Genomic DNA, 20684 nt, shown 5'->3' on the forward strand with positions numbered 1-20684 from the left:
TAAGTAGTCTCAGTGAAGCAGCACTAGTAAAAGAGCGGTGGAAATCCGTCCTGCAACCAGGAGGTATAATACATGCACACTAAGGATTCCTTCGTCGTCATATGACTGAAAAATTGTTAAGTACGACGTTAAACCCCAAACACTCACACACTCACTCACTCTTAAACCGTTAAGATAGGCCCTACCAAGAGGGGAAGTCTCACCACTAGCTACCGTGGCACTATTAACATGAATTCTCAAACCACGTTTAACGCAAATGTTTAAAACAATTAGGCCTACTAGACATGATATCTGACCGCTTCGGTGGCTATAATAGTTCGAGCGTCCGCCTCGAAGTCGAGGGACCTCAGGCATGTCTAGATCAAACCCGGATAGGGACATACCGGTACCAAAGGCTTTAAAAATGCTAGTCACTTAGCAGTGAGAGTTTAGAAGAACGAAGCATGACTAGTTGGCCCGATGTCAGTATAGGCCTAATGTGACTGGGTGAGGTGTATATATCTGGTGTCTTCGACATGATGACTGAAAAGTTGTTAAGTACGCTATTCAACCCCAAGCATACATACACACATACAGACATGAATGGCCAAAGACAACAATAAGGCCTAACCCCAGTTTTTAATACAACTTTACGAACAAGAATTCCCCAAATCAACAACAAGCTGCAAATTTCGAAACATCGACCATTAGCATGATGACGTACATAGGCCTAGAACAAGGTTATTTGTTAAATTTATCTGTTTACATTGATTGGGTTCAAAATGATATTTAGGCCCCTAATTTATATTAAGCTCTAGCTCTAGCGTGCTTAACGATAGATAATTACGTAAATATATAATAATCTATGGGCAAGTCCGGCCCCTATAGAGGTCAAAATCGAAGAACAGTCGCCTTTTTTTTCTTGTAATGGTTTGCTAAAAACTAACTTCTTTAATTTTTGAATCTTTTTTTTTTTTAATTTTTATTTTTATTTTGGGATCAGTTTTCTTCAACAATATTCTTGTGCTGTACCTCAAGCCGTGGGTATCTAGTTGTTCTAGTGGCTGCTCTGCCCAGCAGTCCGTTTTCGATTTTTTCTCATGTGATGGCAATTTCATGTGTGCAGTCATGGCGGGGGACGTGGCAATTTGGAATGTTTGGTGTCGAATTTTATCATGTTTCACGGTTTTCATGCTTGCAAAATGTCACGATGCTCTGGATAAAAGAGTGTTTTTGCCAGAAGGGCAGTCCGTTGCATTCGGCGAGGCTAAGCCAACTCGGTAAACCAACTAACATGTTTTGGACTGTCCAAATGCAACAACAACAACATTGGTTGTAACTCCTACTACCGTCTCGATTTGCCTTCTTCTTGGTCCAGAATATGAAATACTTACTTCAGAAATTGTTTGCCTTCATAGCATGTTGGCCTATGCACACTAATCGCTGTGGCTGAAAATTTGTGCGCCACATTATGAAGATCGTCAATTTAATATTTTTTTACAAAGGGTTGATCTTCACTCCAGGTACTCTGGTTTCAGAGGAAAGTGCTTAAACCTCCTGCACTGACCGTCATACATGTCGTACGATAAGTGGAATTTGATTTTGAGTACTAATGAATGAATGAATCCATAAATCAGGCAGTTATTCTTGTATAGTTTCTTTCCAATTTACTGACCTCTGTATTATTGGATGAAATAAGCTGAGTCGGCATTTCAGGAGTCTTGCAAGTTCACTGAGGTTAAGGCGAGACAAGTTGGGGGGACCTTGGAAACTAACACGAGCAAAACATTTATTTGCCATAATGAATATACACCTTGCATTGTCAGGTCTGTCGACACAATGGCGCAGTTGGCACGTACAGTAAAACCACTCCATTTAGCCATGTTAGTTTGCAAGAATCCCCACCTGCCTCCTGAAATGCCCACTCATCGTATTCTATGATTGATTTTTTTTTTTTTTTTTTTTTTTGCTTGTTGTTGTTTAACGCCGTACTCAAGAATATTTCACTTATACGACGGTGGTCAGCATTATGGTGGGTGGAAACCGGGCAGAACCCGGAGGAAACCCACGACCATCCGCAGGTTGCTGACAGACCTTCCCACGTACTGCTGGAGAGGAGGCCAGCATGAGCTGGTCTTGAACTCACAGCGACCGCATTGGTGAGAGGCTTCTGGGTCACTACGCTGCGCTAGCGCGCTAACCGACTGAGCCACGGAGGCTCCCGTATTCTATGAGTTGTATCAGCATGAATATGTGCTAAGTAGGTATACATGTAAGTGTTAAAGATAAGTAGCTTAGTTAAAAATCTATGAACAATGTCTTGATTTCAAACTAAAATATTTTAATTTAAAGTTAGAAGAGAAAGTGAGTGAGTGAGTGAGCCTTTGAGGTGAAGATGCTTACATGATGAGATGGACACATCTATGTTTCAGGTTTTTGCTGTACGATGTCAACCCTGGAGAAGGGTTCAACTTGCGCAGGGATGTGTACATGAGGATAGCTAACCTGGTGAAGTTCCTGAATGAGGAGCAATCCTGGACTTTAGTCCTTCCTCCTTGGGGAAATCTCTACCACTGGCAAACCCCAGGGCTTAAGCAGACTATGTTACCCTGGAGCACATTCTTTGACATTTCAGCTCTTAACCGTCATATTCCTGTCATAGAATTTATGGATTATTTAAAAGGTAGGCCTACTGTTAAAGTGAACAAAAAAATCTACAACTATATTTACCTAGAAAAAAGGATATAGGATACAGTTATAACAGAAAAATATGTAGAAAATTCTATAAAGTTTTGAAAGCTGAGAAGATGAAGTTCAGCATTGGGGATATGGCACTGACGGACAACTCACTCCATAGCCATGTTGTAGAAGCCTTCATGAACTTAGCCAATCACTAGCGCTGAAAGTGTCACATGATAATTACCCGTCACGTCAAAAAACCTATTCGCTCTCAGTTGTCACCTTGGTTTCTTACAGTGGGTAAATGCAATCAGTTCGATTTTTGTCGTTAGTGTAAGTGTTAAACTGATGCAGTTTGGACCACACATTTATGGACAGGGAACTGAGAACGGCTGCCCGTGTCACTGTTCGTACATGTTTGTCAGGAGACTGGAGTAACTTGTCAGGGTAGGGAGCTGGCAATAAAACTGCTTGAAAAAAAATTGTTTTTTTTCTTTGCATTATTTTTCCTTAGCAAAGTTAGATTTATTACGAAAATATCTTCTCGAAATCTGCATGAAAGAGTTTCTTATAAATCAGAAGTTTGTGCTTTGTTCAGTAAATTCTCTGATATTGATACAGCCAGCTAGACCTAATGCAGGTCAAAGGTGAGGGCGAACAGGACTGCCAAAACACGACGCTTGTGCCCATATAGATCACCCAGACCCAGTGCCAGGCTAAAAGAAACATCAGCCCTTTGAAAACGAGACAGAACTGATACTCTTTGGTTTGGTGTCAGGCGTTTCTGTTAGTATTTTCTCATTGGCATATTGTTTAATACGGATGGTAGGGGAGAGCTCCTAGGTTTTGTGATGTCACTCTAGATAACTGTAACATGGCAAAATGGCGTCACCAAATGAGTGGCTAGGTACTGACGATCATTTGCTATTTATTTTGTTGATAAGAGGTGTAGAATTTTTAAAAATATTTGTAGAACATTTCTGGAATCCTCATTTATTAATTAATTCATCCTTAGTGGCTGACATTATGTTCACTTTAAGATACATGCATACATAATGTACATTTGTACTGAAATTCTTAAGTGGGACACACCAGAAATGTAAAGGAGAAAGTGTAGCTTTTTTATACTTGACATACTCTGCAGCTAATTGACCCCTGGCCAGTGATAGCCATTGAGGCTGCAGCTAATTGACCCCTGGCCAGTGATAGCCAGTGAGTGAGTGAGTGAGTGCTTGGGGTTTAATGTCGTACAGTTTTTCAGTCATATGACGACGAAGGAATCCTTAGGGTGTATGTAATGTGCCTCCTTGTTGCAGGACAGATTTCCACCACTCTTTTATCTAGTGCTGCTTCACTGAGATGACTTACCGAAGGCAAGTAAGGCGCCCCACCTGAGCCATTATACTGATACAGGTCAACCTGTTGTTGCACTATCCCCGTCATACTGAACGCCAAGCGAGGAAGTTTCAACTTCCTCTTTTAAAGTCTTAGTTGTGACCCGACCCAGGTTTGATCGTGGATCTACCTCTCCTGAAGGGGACGCTGATAGCCAATCAGGCTTCAGCTGTGAATCCAGAGGTTTAACATGTCCCATACCACCCAAAAGGGAAGCGCAGACTCTGGCTTCCTCAACCTGTAAACCTCACTTTGAAAACTGTCTGAGTGTGGTAATGCATTTTGTAGATTCTGTCCTGTAGAAGGAAAAAAAATGAATTGAATGATCAAGGTTATATGTTTAAACATTGTTGTGCAACTTCTATGTTGTTTGAAATGTTCTTGAATGTTGAATCATGTGAATTGCAGTTTGAAAACATTGAATCCCAAGAAATGATGTAGTTTGAATGTAGATGTACTTATTGACAAGAGTGTTTGTGTAAGAAACATGAAGGGAATAAATAAAGTGTAAAACATGTTGTGATGTACCATGTTCTTTCAGTTATAGGAGAGCCCAAAATAGAGCAGTTATACTACCTCCAGCCATATGAGGAGGGGTGGAAAGATGGAAAATGGGAAGAAAGAATGGACTTCAGACCTTGCATTGGCAATCCCCCGTATTATCAGGTATTCAAAATGTCAGTGGAAATTTCAGTCTGAAGTGCTGCATGTTTCAAGTGGCACACATAGCTTCATTTTAATGGATACACTCACCACATAGCCATTACAGCCAATTAAGAGCAGTTTGTGAAGTTGAGCGATGTCATCAAAAGTATCACATTAGTGTGTTTATGTGCCTCTGCGTTTTTACTGGCCAAACTTTAGGTGAAATAGAGCAGTATTAATAAAACATGTGGCTCCAACCATGATAAGTACATGGTACAGGATCAATCCTGGCCTGGGATAGAACTTTTGTAGATTTGTCTGGCGTTGATAACAATGTTGATGCTGATGAAGCTCTCGGGGCTTCTGGGGACAGTGTCACGTTCATCACTTGTTGTCCACTTGTATGTAACGTTTAGTAAAATTTGTCCGCAGCATGGCAAAGGCCAGTTTACCACTGGCACTACCATTTAGAATTAAATTAAACAACAATTATATAAATTCATTGTTTGTTTCAGGATGAGGTGGATTCCATGTGGTATGGTTGGTTCTTTGGCTATGAGGATGTTTACGCTGAGGCATTTCAGTGTGTATCTATTCAGGCTCATGCAGGTTACCTGAAATCTTTCTTACTTCACAACACGACGGCCAGGTTTGTAGCATGAACTAACATGGCATCTGCTGGCTTTATGTGCCTGGTGTAGTTTGACAGTCATGGTGTTTTTAGAATTCTTTCTAATTCTGTAAATGACCAAAAATTTCAGCCAAAAAGTGCATGAGTGAATAAATCTCATAAAATATTACCTATGATATTTGCATTTTTTCAGTTGGATTTCATCCAGCCTTCCAAACGAACCTCAAGACATCTTTCTAAAATAAATAGATCTGTGAGAATGTGCAACTAAGTCGTTGGTGAAACTTTAGGTCATTTACTGTAGATGTAATGCCTATATGTCTTGTACCCAAATCCAGTGTCTGGCCTTAGAGTAATGTCTTCTTCATTTTTGACGGCGTAAAACACCAATCAAAAAAAAAAAAATCTTCATTTTTGTCTCATGAAGCCTTTGTCAACAGTTGTCTGCCACAATTTTGTGTTAAAGTTGGAGACATGGGAGAGGAGGGGAGATAACTCTGAAGCCAAGTGCTGTGTCAGGCTGATGCTGTATAGGTTGTGTGCAATATAAATCATGTGACGTGACGTATGCATCAATATACACAGTTTAAATGCCATGTTTTGTCATCAAACCTTAGTCTGTTACAGTAAGTTGCCTGTACTGTGGTCAATAGCTTAGGTTGATTGATAGGTTAGTTAAAGAATTCTTCTTTTTTAACTCAGCAGGAGAAAAAATAAACAAGAGGATTGTTTTTGACCAGATCAACAATGATGACAGTGTTGTTTAATAGGAAATGACATGTATTGCACACAACCTTTACATTTACCAGCACCTGTCAAGCTATTGTATTATTCCGTATGATCTTTGAATTCTCACTTCATATAATTTCTGCATCCTTCCATACATTATCTGATCTTTCAATCAGAATGATGAGAAATAATTTAAACATCTCAGCTTACCCGTTGAAGCACATTGCTTCTCCGAATTTTTGATCTTTGAATTTTGCAGGGCCAGCCATGGCCATCACATTGGATACAAGTTTTCACAACTTTTCAGTTGATTATCATGAAGAACCACCCCTGTCATGTCCATGTCCATCTTGGATAACAAGCCCTGAATAACTCCCGTCATGTCCATGCCCATCTGGGAGAACAAGCCCTGAATAACTCCCATCGTGTCCACGTCCATGTTGGATAAGAAGCCCTGAATAACTCCCGTCATGTCCATGTCCATCTTGGAGAACAAGCCCTGAATGACTCCCCTGTCATGTCCATGTCCATCTTGGATAACAAGCCCTGAATAACTCTCGTCATGTCCATGTCCATCTTGGAGAACAAGCCCTGAATGACTCCCATGTCATGTCCATGTTCATCTTGGATAACAAACCCTAAATGCCCCTGTCATGCCCATGTCCATTTTGGATAAGAAGCCCTGAATGACTCCCCTGTCATGTCCATGTCCATCTTGGATAAGAAGCCCTGAATAACTCCCGTCATGTCCATGTCCATCTTGGATAACAAGCCCTGAATGACTCCCCTGTCATGTCCATGTCCACCTTGGATAAGAAGCCCTGAATAACTGTCCATGTCCATCTTGGATAACAAGCCCTGAATAACTCCCGTCATGTCCATGTCCATGTCCATCTTGCAGAACAAGCCCTGAATAACTCCCCTGTCATGTCCGTGTTCATCTTGGATAACAAGCCATGAATGACACCCCTGTCATGTCCATGTCCATCTTGGATAACAAGCCCTGAATGACTCCCCTGTCATGTCCATGTCCATCTTGGATAACAAGCCCTGAATGACTCCCCTGTCATGTCCATGTCCATCTTAGAGAACAAGCCCTGAATAACTCCCCTGTCATGTCCGCGTTCGTCTTGGATAACAAGCCCTGAATGACACCCCTGTCATGTCCGCGTTCATCTTGGATAACAAGCCCTAAATGCCCCTGTCATATCCATGTCTATCTTGGATAACAAGCCCTGAATAACTCCCGTCATGTCCATGTCCATCTTGGAGAACAAGCCCTGAATAACTCCCATCATGTCCATGTCCATCTTGGATAACAAACCCTGAATAACTCCCATCATGTCCATGTCCATCTTGGAGAACAAGCCCTGAATGACTCCCCTGTCATGTTCATGTCCATCTTGGATAACAAGCCCTGAATGACACCCCTGTCATGTCCATGTCCATCTTGGATAACAAGGCGTGAATAACTTTCCTGTCATGTCCATGTCCAGATGCAATTTTCAGGGCCGTGAGTGATTAGGCCTATCAACAAGATGGACTGATGTGTATGCATACTTTTAAAAACCAATGTACGTGAATATCTTAATTTTTGTGGATGTATTTAGTACACCAATTTATAAACGTGTATTGGGCATTTTCTGAGGCGTAAATTATGCATTTGTGCCCCTTATCTGGAGCACTGGCCTACATTTAGAGGATCACTCAGATCTCGGAATTATGTGATGCTGTGCAAAAGCCTGGTGGCAGTTCTACTAAATAACAGTAATTTCTACAAATACAAAAAGAATAATATGAAAGTTATAAATTGTTATTTCTGAATTAAAATTACTTTTTGTCCTCAATAGACAATATGCTGCCCTCATTCTTAACTAATCATCATGTAATGTAATACAAACCTACCAAATGCTGACTAACTTCTACGAAGCATGCTAAAGAGGGTTTGACCTGAGGGACATTGGATTATCTCTCTAAAGGAAGGGATAAGTTCATAGGTGAGGCGATGTTTGATAAAGATTATGTGATATAGAACAGGGCTGGAGTCAAGATAGGGTATCATAGGTTCTGAACCAAGCATCGTCTAACATAGTTTGAGCTTACTCCTCCAATCCAAGTGCCTGCATGATGAAACCTAAATCTGTGGTATATGGGTTCTTTCCATTCTCTCTGGCTTCCTTTATTGTCTAAAAACACTGAGAGAATTAGAGGCATGCCCTTAATATAATTATTGTATTTCTGTAACAGTTTCATGGAGAGAACTTAGCAATACAGGTATATACTCAACTTACATGTCGACTTAATACATGTGGTACACTTGTACTCAAGGTGGAGAATTTTCAGCTCATTAGCTGCAATCATCTGAAATCTTGAGGAAAAACAGAATTTCCTAAGTACCTAATGCCTGGACCAAAGTGGCCAAAACTAATTGTTTACTAATACATTTAGCCTCGGGAGTTAACGTGTGGAAGAAATGTCAGCTTATTTTAATGCAAAATATTCTCTTCCCTGAGTACAACACTAATATTATGCTAGAGTTGATTGGAATGGTATGAGGTGAAAATGATGTGACGTATGATTGGTTGATATTTTCAGATCTGTGATGATAGCTAGAGCAGAGGCAGTTCTACATGATAGACATGGGAACAAGATGTACTGGGAAGTAAGTCTGTGGAGATAGAAATACACAAACACACAGATACACATAATACAGGCAGGTATGTAATGATAGCTAGAGAAGAGACTGTTCTACATGATAGACATGGGAACAAGGTGTAGTGGGAAGTAAGCCTGTATAGATAGAAATACCTCAGATACACATAATACAGGCAGATCTGTGATGATAGCTAGAGAAGAGACTTTTCTACATGATAGACATGGGAACAAGGTGTACTGGAAAGCAAGTCTGTGGAGATAGAAATACACAAACACACAGATACACATAATACAGGCAGGTATGTGATGATAGCTAGAGCAGAGACTGTTCTACATGATAGACATGGGAACAAGGTGTAGTGGGAAGTAAGTCTGTGGAGATAGAAATACACAAACACACAGATACACATAATACAGGCAGGTATGTGATGATAGCTAGTGCAGAGACTGTTCTACGTGATAGACATGGGAACAAGGTGTACTGGGAAGTAAGTTTGCGGAGATAGAAATACACAAACACACGAATATATAGTATAAAGTCAGATCTGTGAGACCAGAAAGGACCAGAAGAAAACATAAAAACAAGCAATAGGAAGACAAAAAGTCACAAGCAAACAACAGCCAAAAAACCTAAGTATGGAATGGCATAGAATGTGCATGGATGTATAAAATGTATTTTTGTATGTTTTTCAGCATTGTGAAATGACATCAGTCTGTGGTTTGTGATGTTTTGGTATGATAGTAAATGTATAGTTGTTTTTGGCTTATTTAACCAACTGCCTGTTTGCTGCGTATTGTACTGCTAACTGCCTGTTTGCTGCCTGATGTACTGCTAACTGCATGGGTACTCAAAACCCATATCCTGCATTCTTCATGTATGTGTAGAGTATAGTTAACCGTCCTGTAACGAACATGGTCAGTCTGTCTGTGCTTGGCTTTGGTGGTATAATATTGCCTGCTAACTGTAACAGCTTCTCTGAACTTCATAATTTGTCACACTTTTCATTTTAAAAAGGTTTAAGAAGAACAACAAAGTCATGAAAAATGTGAAGTATTATGATTGATTCTTTTGATGATTATTTGTAAAATCTTGAACGTTGCAATACACCTCATGAACATGTACGTAAAGAATTACATGGTAATGTTGAAACATAAATAGGTAATATGATTATTTGAATTTTTTTTGCACATTTAGGCAAGACAATTTTAGTAATTGTAATTGTTTTTCCGTTGTTTATATCAGTATAAATTTTTTTTTTAATGCCAAAAAATTGATCACATTATATTATTTTCCCCCTGTTTTGAAAGGTCCGTTTTCCTCGATCATGGTGAAGAAGTAATTCACGGTCCATATTCAGAGTTCAGCCCAGTGTTCTGGACTGTAAGTTCATGCATATATGGTTATAGCAACAGGCAGTTTAGCTCAAGACAGATTGATATTATTTATATCACAGATCGATCCTTACATTCTTCTTAGAGTGTTTTAACACACAAGTACTAACTAACACGCATCTTGTTTTTTTTTTCTTCTGGAAAAATATCTCCTATACTGTGAATCTTGTATAAATATGGAAAGATATTTTTTGTGAAATGTATCTCTGTTCACACAAGTTTGTAGTTAACTGAGAATTGTGCAAATTTCCAAAGTCTACAGCACGACAATAGTTCATATTCATAGCAAATGTTTTGGTTTGTTTCGAAACATGAAAAAGCAAGGCTTTTAGTATTTTAACATAGAAATAACAAACAGGATCGTCCCATGTGTGCAATACGTGGAAATAATGTCTTAATGTATGGACCACTATAATCGTATGACAATCTGAAATCAGTGGGTGACAAATCTGACATTTTGGAACAAATTATTGACTCTCCAGATCTGTTAAGTTTACATGTGATTTTGTCAGATATACTTGTAAGCTATACATGTAGATGTAATATAGCACATACATGTGTGTATGGAATAATTTAGCAGTCCAACACATCATTAAGTGTTTACTTCTTGTATCTGAACTTTCAGACACTGTAATTCTTCAACTATTTGTACAGAAGTACTTTTATCAGTGGAATTTATGCATACAGTTATTTTGATAATGATTTCTTTGCGTCATCAATGATGCAAGCTGGGGGCCAGTGGAACACAATGACCCAGAAGCCTGTCACCAGCGCGGCAACTGTGAGTTCAAGTTCAGCTCATGCTGGCTTCCTCTCCAGTCGTAAAGAGAAGGTTGGTCATGTGGATGGTCGTGTGTCCCCCGGGCTCTGCCTGGTTCCCTCCCACCATAATGCTGTCTGCTGTCCTATTTGTGAAATATTCTTGAACACCAATAAAATAAATAAATTAATAAAGATGCAAGCTTCATAAAGCTGTGGAAATTATTTCTCTACACCTCAAAATATTTCAAAATATTGGTTGAAGTGGCGGTTGAAAAGGTTGAAAAATGACAATACCTATCAAAAACCTTTGCAATTCATCTTTAATGAGTGTTTATGTATAACCAGTTACATTCCGTATCTGTTTCTGGCATTAAACCATGGTGAAGTTACTTGGGGGGGTTAAATGCATCTGTTGTGGAAAGATTTTGAGTTGTAACAAATGAATGCAGCAAAAACAAAGTGTTTAAGGCATGATGAAAAATCGGGTTTTAATCCCATGTTTGTAAATAGTGCTGTTGACACCAGACATAAGCTTCATTTGTGAAGAAAAGATGTAATGACTGAGTAGCAATAATAACCACATAGCCCACATTTTGATCAGTTGGGAAAAATTTAGTTTAAACACAGTTATATATCAATTTGTAACTATTACGTTTTAACACACTGATCTACATGTAACTGAAAGTTTGTATGCATTTTAATACAGATATCTATGTTATATCAGTGTTTGGATTAGTATGGTATGTACATGTGCTTAACATCAAAAATTAGTTTCCTATTCAACATTATTTCCTTCAAATTTTGTCATTTTTGTACATATTAAGATCATAGATATACCAGTACGTTTTAACTTTAAATATGTCAGTGTTTATTATACATAAAACAAACATCACATTTAAATATAATTTCTTTGTGGATATAGCATTGATTGAATATAACCTGCCTGTATAGTCAGAATTTAAAACATCCAAACATATTTCATTTGCGTGACAAAATTTCTGACAAATTACACATGTTTGGGTTACCTTTATTTGGCATTGTAAATTTGGTTCTGTCACTTACATCAGCCTTTGTTCTGTCACTGTTACATCAGCCATGGTTCTGTCACTGTTACATCAGTCATGGTTCTGTCACTGTTACATCAGCCATGGTTCTGTCACTGTTACATCAGCCATGGTTCTGTCACTGTTACATCAGCCATGGTTCTGTCACTGTTACATCAGTCATGGTTCTGTCACTGTTACATCAGCCATGGTTCTGTCACTGTTACATCAGCCATGGTTCTGTCACTGTTACATCAGCCCTGGTTCTGTCACTGTTACATCAGCCATGGTTCTGTCACTGTTACATCAGCCTTTGTTCTGTCACTGTTACATCAGCCATGGTTCTGTCACTGTTACATCAGTCATGGTTCTGTCACTGTTACATCAGCCATGATTCTGTCACTGTTACATCAGCCATGGTTCTGTCACTGTTACATCAGCCATGGCTCTGTGACTGTTACATCAGCCATGGCTCTGTCACTGTTACATCAGCCATGGTTCTGTCACTTACATCAGCCTTTGTTCTGTCACTGTTACATCAACCATGGTTCTGTCACTGTTATATCAGCCTTTGTTCTGTCACTGTTACATCAGTCATGGTTCTGTCACTGTTACATCAGCCATGGTTCTGTCACTGTTACATCAGCCATGGTTCTGTCACTCACATCAGCCTTTGTTCTGTCACTGTTACATCAGCCATGGTTCTGTCACTGTTACATCAGCCATGGTTCTGTCACTGTTACATCAGCCATGGTTCTGTCACTGTTACATCAGCCATGGTTCTGTCACTGTCACATCAGTCATGGTTCTGTCACTGTTACATCAGCCATGGTTCTGTCATTGTTACATCAGCCATGATTCTGTCACTGTTACATCAGCCATGGTTCTGTGACTGTTACATCAGACATGGTTCTGTCACTGTTACATCAGCCATGGTTCTGTCACTGTTACATCAGCCTTTGTTCTGTCACTGTTACCTCAACCATACACATAGATCTGTACATATAGTTACCACTCTCCTCCTCCTCAGGCCAGAAGAAGCATGGTATTTGCCAAACATTTGAAGAATTTAGGAGATGAATTCAGGGAGAAGTACCTAGACTCTATAGATGAGAAGGATAAAACTGTCATGGAGGACGACTGGACGTCTGTGAGGGTAATCACCAACATTTTGTTTTCTTCCAAAATATTTGAAAATTGCACATTTTAATCTTGGAAAAGACACTGCTTATTGCGAGAGCAGCCATTGAGCATACCTAGTTGGAGAGTCACTCCAGGCACTCTTACAGCTGGTAAGGCTGCAGGTTTATGGCCAGGCACATGATGAAGGGCGGTACGCAACAATTTACCCTAGGCACTACTATTCCATCTATTCCACCCCCACACACCCCCATCAGCGCCCCTCCCATCCGCCCCAGCCCATTATGAGTTAAACATTCTTGAGTACTCTGTTAAAACACAAATCAGATAATATAAAATTAAATAAAATTCGATTTAAACAAATTCACGATACATAAATTTATATATAGCTTTGACAGCAGATGGTTAAGATATCATGAGATATTCACTTAAGTGGAGTCTTGCTTAACAGAAACAACATGGTGACGCTGTGGGAGGCCCATACATCGGTGTTCACCTGAGGAGGAAGGATTACCTGAGAGCTCACCCTGACCATGTACCCTCCCTCAAGAACGCCGCGAAACAGATCAAGAATAAACTCAAGGAATTCAAACTCAATACTGTATATATTGGTACAGATGCACCTAAAAAAGGTAAGATTTGTATTGTATACTAAAGGTATTAGAGATCATGACTGCTGAGACCCACTCTATTTGCTGCTATCGGAATTCGGAGAGAGCCTTTCAGGAGATCTTCCATCTCTTCCAGCTTTGTTAATTATTTTGGAAAGCTTTGAAGAGCTTCTGAATGCGAAATTTGCACTGAAATAAAATGAAGGATTAAATCTGCCAAATGTCTGGTGATATTCCTGTAGAAACTCAGTGTGTACAGTCAAATCCCCCGAGAACAAAGTCATCAAAAGCAGACCACCCAAAGCTCTTGTCCAGGCCTTTGAGTATATAGAGTAGTGTCAGAAGAGATGTGAAGTTGTATCCTACAAATGACATGGTTGTCCTCTAAAGCCGAAAGATCTACATGTACTAGCAAATGTGTTAGTGATGCTTGACACACAAAAGTCATAGCTAATTATGAACTAAAAACTTTTCACTTTGCTTGATTGGTTGGTCGTCTTTTTTTCTTAATTACAAATAATTCAAATCAGCTTGCATGTTGATATATACAAGTCACATATATAGGTACATGTAGATCACATGCTTTTCTGTCATCCTTGTAATACAGGTGTATTGGCCGTACGTAGTAAATCATTAATTGGGCGTTATTAGCTGGTACCCTGAGCACTGGTGTCAGTGTCTATTAACAGGGAAAGGCACGTTTAACAAAATGATAGCGATGGAGTCTTAAAAAGTACTGCAGGTGTTGAGATCAGGGTTTGATCAGGTTGAGCACAATAACATGAGGGGGATATTCCATCGTTGATGTGGAGTGTACATATTAAATATGGTAAATTATTACTGAATTCCTGACTTTATAGTGTATTGTGTATTAGAATCTCAAGAAGTACCGCACTTATGTATTGAGCTGAAGTTTTGTGTTGATGTGTCTCCCTCAGGCGAGCTGTTTGGTAGCCAGTAGTAGAGGTTTTTCCAGCTACACTAGTATTAGTCTTGGGCGATTTGACTGGGTATGCTTGACTTTTAGACCAACAACTCTTGGGCTATCTGTCTGTGACAATTTCGCCCCTTGGATGATTTGTCCTGTATCCGTAGACATTATAGCACACATTACTTTGGCAGAAGTTGTTAGTTCTGTTATTGCCAAAATAGATTTCTGCCAGTTTCTCCTTGAGAAGCCAGCGTGAAGAACACATTTGTCAAGTGCTGGTAAATGTTCTCCTGCCCCCAGGATCATGAAGTAATCTTAAACTTAAGTCAAAATTTTAAATCATTGAGTTTGGTATGTTCCTTTCCATTATTTGGGCTGAAATTTGTTGTACATTAACTTACCCAAAATGTACAAATAATGTTTTGACTTTTTTTCATGAGAAATAACAATTTTAAAGTCAATTGAAATTTTGGCCTGAGTCTATGATTGCTTGCTGATCCCGGGCCAGGTCATTTAGTCAGTGCTTGTGGGAACTTTAGATAGAGTGAAAGTTTAATAGTTGGTCAAATGGATGTATATTTGAAATCTGTAAGGGGAGACAAACCATGTCCAATTGTTGTTTCATTGTGACATGGTTCCAGTTACCAACAGAGATTGAGTGCTCTCCCTTGATGACTACATTTTATTAAATGTACTTGATTAGAAAATTTTTACTCAACCTTGTTGCTCCGAGAAGTAAGTTTAGCATTGGTAACGTTGAATTTCAGATAATGTTGAATTAGATAACGTTTTATTTTTTTTACCTGAATGTTTAAAGGATTGATATTGTAGTGTTATTTTGTGTTTTTCAGAATATGAAGAACTCAAGGGATATTTGTCCAAGTACAAAGTGTATAGATTTGAACCTACAGAAGAGCAGTTAGAAAAATACAAAGATGGGGGCGTGGCTATTATAGACCAGTGGATTAATGCCCATTCCAGGTAAGATGGCTGTGTATTTGGTGGGTCTTGTTGTTTGAAGTCATTTACTGGCTTTGCCTTAGCAATTGTAATGGTTTCATATTTGCTGTTACCAATGTGCCTATGGTTGTTTTACAAATTTTAGAATATCTTCTTAGAAATAATTCAGAATCTCACTGGCCATGTGACTAGTGGCTTTGGTCATTGTTTGAATCCAACTCTTGCTGGTTTGGCTGTGATTTTCTGCTCAAAAAAAAAAAAACAAAATTGGTAGGGATATATACAGTTAGTCATAGCTTATGTCAATCCCTGTCGGCACCCAATAATAGGGAAAGCAATATCCAAGAAAATGTCAGGGCAGGTGTCTTTAAAAGTACTGCACACATGTAGTGCACGGTAACAGAAGGTCTATATTTTATCATTGATTTCATGTGTGCATATTATGTACCGTAAACTACCAAATTCATTATTTGTGTATTAGAATCAATGTAAACAAAATGGCTGGTATCTTAAAAATTACTGTATATACTGACCTCAGGTTTTCCACACAAATAATGCACAATAACACCAGGGGAATGCTGCATGGTTAATATGCTGTGTGCATATTATTGACCGTAAATTACAAAATTCATGACTTCAGTACTTTATATATTGAGCTGAAGTTCTGCATTCATGTGTCTCCTACTAGGCAGTTTTTTGGTAACATTGTTTATTGATTTTTAAGGTCATGATTCCCCAGCTTCAGTGTTCTAGAGGCATAAGTGGTCAACCATGCTCGTTCATGTAATGGTACATGAAGTTTGCTAAAGACCACTTTCATTCACCTATACAGCATACACTACTTCCTCAACCTTTTTGCATACGAAAGAGCAACTCTCAATGCAGTTTATGCACATTTTTAAGTTGATTTTGGAGACAATTTGAAGGCTTGCCAAAAAGTGTAATTTTATCAGTTCACATGAACAATGCCTCAAGAATATGCTTGAATGAAAGTCTTGCAAAAATATGAAAAGTTGAAGAATTACAGTATGTTAGACGTGAAAGAAGTTTGCCAGTATATCATGCCAAATTAAGGTCAGTAGTTTACTGTAGGAACTCTGGTTTCCTCCACTCTTAATAAACTGGCTCCCATTAAGTATAAGGGAAAAAGAAACATGTGTTGTATGGTAATTGATGGGACATTATACTCTGTATTTTGTTTCCTTCAGGTATTTCCTGGGGTCATATGTGTCAACGGTTAGTTTACGCACGCAAGAGGAACGTGAAATCTTGGGTTTTAAAACAGAAATGACATTTAACTGCCTGTGTGGGGATGCTGAACCTAACTGTACTCAGCCAGCAATGTGGCCCATTTTGTACGAGTAGAGATCAAAGCACCCTAACTGTTAAGGCTTTGTGCTCAGCGTGCATTGTGGCCCATTTTGTATGAGTGCATTGTGGCCCATTTTGTGCGAGTAGAGATCAAAGCACCCTAACTGTTAAATTTTTGTGCTCAGCCTGCATTGTGGCCCATTTTGTACGAGTGCATTGTGGCCCATTTTGTACAAGTAGAGATCATAGCACCCTAACTGTTACAGCTTTGTGCTCAGCCTGCATTGTGGCCCATTTTGTACGAGTGCATTGTGGCCCATTTTGTACAAGTAGAGATCATAGCACCCTAACTGTTACAGCTTTGTGCTCAGCCTGCATTGTGGCCCATTTTGTACGAGTATAGATCAGAGCACCTTGACTGTTACAATTTTTTTTTAAACTGTTCAATTTTTCACTCCTGTGGAAATTACCAATATAATGTTGAAGATGACTTAGGTTTTATGAATACTGTTACGGTATCGTTACTGCGTTAGAATGCTTGGTCACGTTTTTTTGTAAGATTGTGTCTTGTTAATTTCTTAATATCATAATTGTTGTGGTGGGTTTACATAATTGTTGTATAAAATACTGAAGAGTAGTCAGCGTAATCCTCATACTGGTTGATTTGTAGGGAACGAAATCTTGACAGACTCCGCAGGGCTTATGTGTGTTTAGAAACTGTTAAGTTTTGTTTTTTGTTCTGTAGAATTTTCAAAGTGTTACCCATGTGGAAATTACCTGTATAAAGTCGCAGATGACATGAGCTGTTCACCGTCTGTTGCTGTTACCATTACCATATCTGTAATGTGTTATGGTATTTGTTCACACGTTGTCTTTTTAAGAGTAGTTTCGAAGTTTACGTTATTGCTGTGAGAATAATCTGGGCAGTCTCCGTACAGCTGCATTTGTAGTCTATTCAGGTTGTTTTGTGATTTGAGAAATGGTCAGTGTGTGTTATGACACATTTATGTAAATGTGTCATTCATGCTTTTTGTATCAAAAATTATTAAGCCAGTATTTATAACATCACAGACGTATGTAATTTTCACATATGAACCGTTCTGTTGCAAAATATACATGTCAGTTGTCCAATTGTCCGTTTATGTTGGAATGCTTATGTATTTTCTTTAATGTCGTAGTCACCATTGCTTTTACAAAAGACTAGGAACATTGAGCACGTTGGACATAATGCATGTGGGGACCAACCGTACCTTGCTTTATGTTATGACAAGGTGCCTTTTCATTGGATCAGAGAGACCCATTCACAATGTGTGAAAACAGTAGTTTTTTTAGGGACTTTTGCTTGTTGGCTCAGTATATATCAGTATGACGATGTATCGAACCGAAAGATAGAGGTGGTGAATATTTATGGTCATTTTAATACAAAAGATGTAAGCGTAACTGTCCTGTATAGTTATCCAGTTCTTTGTGTACGCCTCGCTGTGTGTGTGTGTGTGGTTAAATTGTTTGGGTGACTAGTGTGAAATGTAACTGGTGATGTGGTGTTTGACTAGTCACTTCTGTCTAAGTATCTGACGTGTTTGGGAACGGTATTCTCTTATATGTGTATGTTTATTTGTTTTTGTTGGAAATACATGTTTTCAAAAACTATCTATTGAATCTGAATCATTATGGTCAAAAAGTGAAGATTGTTCAGTACACATGGGCATTTACCCCAAACTGGTTGATTTCACCCTTTTTTGTTTAAAATTACATCCCCCCCCCCCAAAAAAAATACAAAAAACAAAAGCATCTAATTTTGTCAGAACAGATCATTGCTAATGTAGCTTCAGATAGGGTGAGACTATGTTTTCAGACTTTGTTTAGAATTTTCACACTGTTTTTCTGGCCATCTGTGCCCCTGCCTGAGCCATGCAATAAAATGGGATTCTGAATTGAACGGGTATAGTTTTAGATTTTCAGTTGCTTATTAGAATGGATTACCCTACTCTCACTCATGTCTGGCAGTAATTATAAGTGGTCGACAGAGGTCGGGTAGCCGTGTGCACTTTCTGTAACGATCAACCACTTAAATGCCACTTAAACGCTATGCAAAATTAACTGTACGTTGCTTTTGGTAAAGTTGGATTTTGTCTGTAACTTGCCAAATGTCGGTGGTTTTCCATGGGCAACACGGTTTTCCTCCACCTGTAAAACTGTCCTCCATTGTATACGTGAAAAATTCTTTAAGTATGGGATTACTCAATGAAGTAAATAGATAAATAAAAAAATAAATACAACCAACGGGTTGTGTACCCTGTATATGTGTGGAAAACGCACATGTGTAACAGTTTTATAACTGATAATTTTCTAATGCCCTTTAAGCACAGGTTTATGTGGCGGTACAGGCGACCGTGTAGTCTGCCCTCCTGCCACCAAAACAAGGGAACCTCCCGTTGGTCCGTTGCTTTGGGGAAAGTTCGTTATTATCCTATGTAATTTGACTGTACATGTGCATGTTGTTAAGTTCATCGTGGGTTGCATGATGTATGTGCGGAAGCGAAAGCTGGTTATGACAGCACATTATTAAATAAATCTGTTATGTATTTACACTAGCAGTAAATAAGTGAATTACAGCTGTCTTATTTTGACACGTGTAAAGGATTATGTAATTGCCTGAGAGGTGGGTAGTACATCGATTTGCACAGAAAGTTCAGTAGCAATACAACCACGTTATAAAACGTTTTAGCCATAATTGTTGTGGGTTTAAATCCCTGACCGCTTTAAATCCCTGACCGCTGCAGTATTCATGAAATATTCTTGACAACTGTATTAACCAATTATCAAGTAAGTAGTTGAAAAGTAAGGAAGCACGAAATACTCGGCCAGGGTCTTGGCTGTTCCGAAGATTAGCTGATTAAAATTGATCAGGGAAGCGGTGTGTGAATCAGTGGGTATGGTCGACGACTCTTAACGAAAAGGCGGGGGTTCAATCCTGGTAATGAGCCGGAAATTGTACATTCTTTCATTGTACTTGTATCTTGGGTCTTGGTGATCAATAGCGGTGGACGCTTTCGCATGTGTACACTCGTCTTCCACCAATATTGGCACTAGGCTGTACATCCTGGGATTACGATCGAACGAATGATAGTTCGCCGGTAACTTGCAAAATCATAAAAAGTCAAAAATTCTTATTACATCAGACCTAACAAAGTCTTAAAATCTTAAATTTGTCTATCTGTTGCCTGAAAGAACCATTTTTAGGGTGTTATCCACCAATACAATCACAATAGCTTAATCATCGGCAGTGAGAAGAGAACACATGTTCTGTGTACGGTCCCTATTTACTGTGGTAGTGTATCTGTGCATCGAAACAGACATTCCTATACCAGCCCTTAACCAAAATGGACGGTTCAGGCCAATTATCACAAAGCCAATTCCCAAAACGCATCACACTGCCACAGTTAATAGGGACAATATATAGTAACTGTGTTCTCCTGTCTTGTGTATTTGGCATAGTGGTTTTGTTGGGCATCATTTTGATTATGACAGAATTGGCAGAAATTACGTAGTTTGGTACATATCGAGAAAAAAAAAACGCCCGCATGATACTCTCCTATATCAAAACGGCGAGGTTTCGCTTCTACAAAGCATGCCATAACTTTGCCGCAGGAGCATCTTTTATGGTAACGCTCCGCTTCATTGTGTGTTACCATGACAATAACGCACGAGCATGTTTGCGCCGGGTTTGTAGTGTGAATCTTGATGGTTAAGGAAATTAGTTTCTGTGTTCTGAATACAGATTTCTACAGAACATTATTTGGTAAATTGGAAATGGACGG

General features: G+C 39.0%; 1 protein-coding gene across 2 annotated transcripts; it reads left to right on the plus strand.

The window, feature by feature from the left end:
* Nucleotides 1-1127: 1127 nt before the first annotated feature.
* LOC135472735 (GDP-fucose protein O-fucosyltransferase 2-like) lies at nt 1128-19373 on the plus strand. Of its 2 annotated transcripts, none has more exons than XM_064752404.1 (9): nt 1128-1259; nt 2412-2662; nt 4595-4719; nt 5214-5347; nt 8654-8720; nt 12941-13066; nt 13502-13682; nt 15444-15573; nt 16761-19373. In XM_064752404.1, exons 1-9 carry the CDS (start codon nt 1171-1173, stop codon nt 16915-16917), a joined length of 1260 nt encoding a protein of 419 aa, XP_064608474.1. In that variant the 5' UTR covers nt 1128-1170; the 3' UTR covers nt 16918-19373. The 2 variants fall into 2 exon arrangements, with proteins under 2 accessions (XP_064608474.1, XP_064608466.1); XM_064752396.1 differs by lacking the exon at nt 8654-8720 and adding an exon at nt 10022-10094.
* Nucleotides 19374-20684: the final 1311 nt, after the last annotated feature.

This window comes from Liolophura sinensis, chromosome 1 (assembly GCF_032854445.1).
Source record: "Liolophura sinensis isolate JHLJ2023 chromosome 1, CUHK_Ljap_v2, whole genome shotgun sequence".
NCBI classification, from domain to species: domain Eukaryota; kingdom Metazoa; phylum Mollusca; class Polyplacophora; order Chitonida; family Chitonidae; genus Liolophura; species Liolophura sinensis.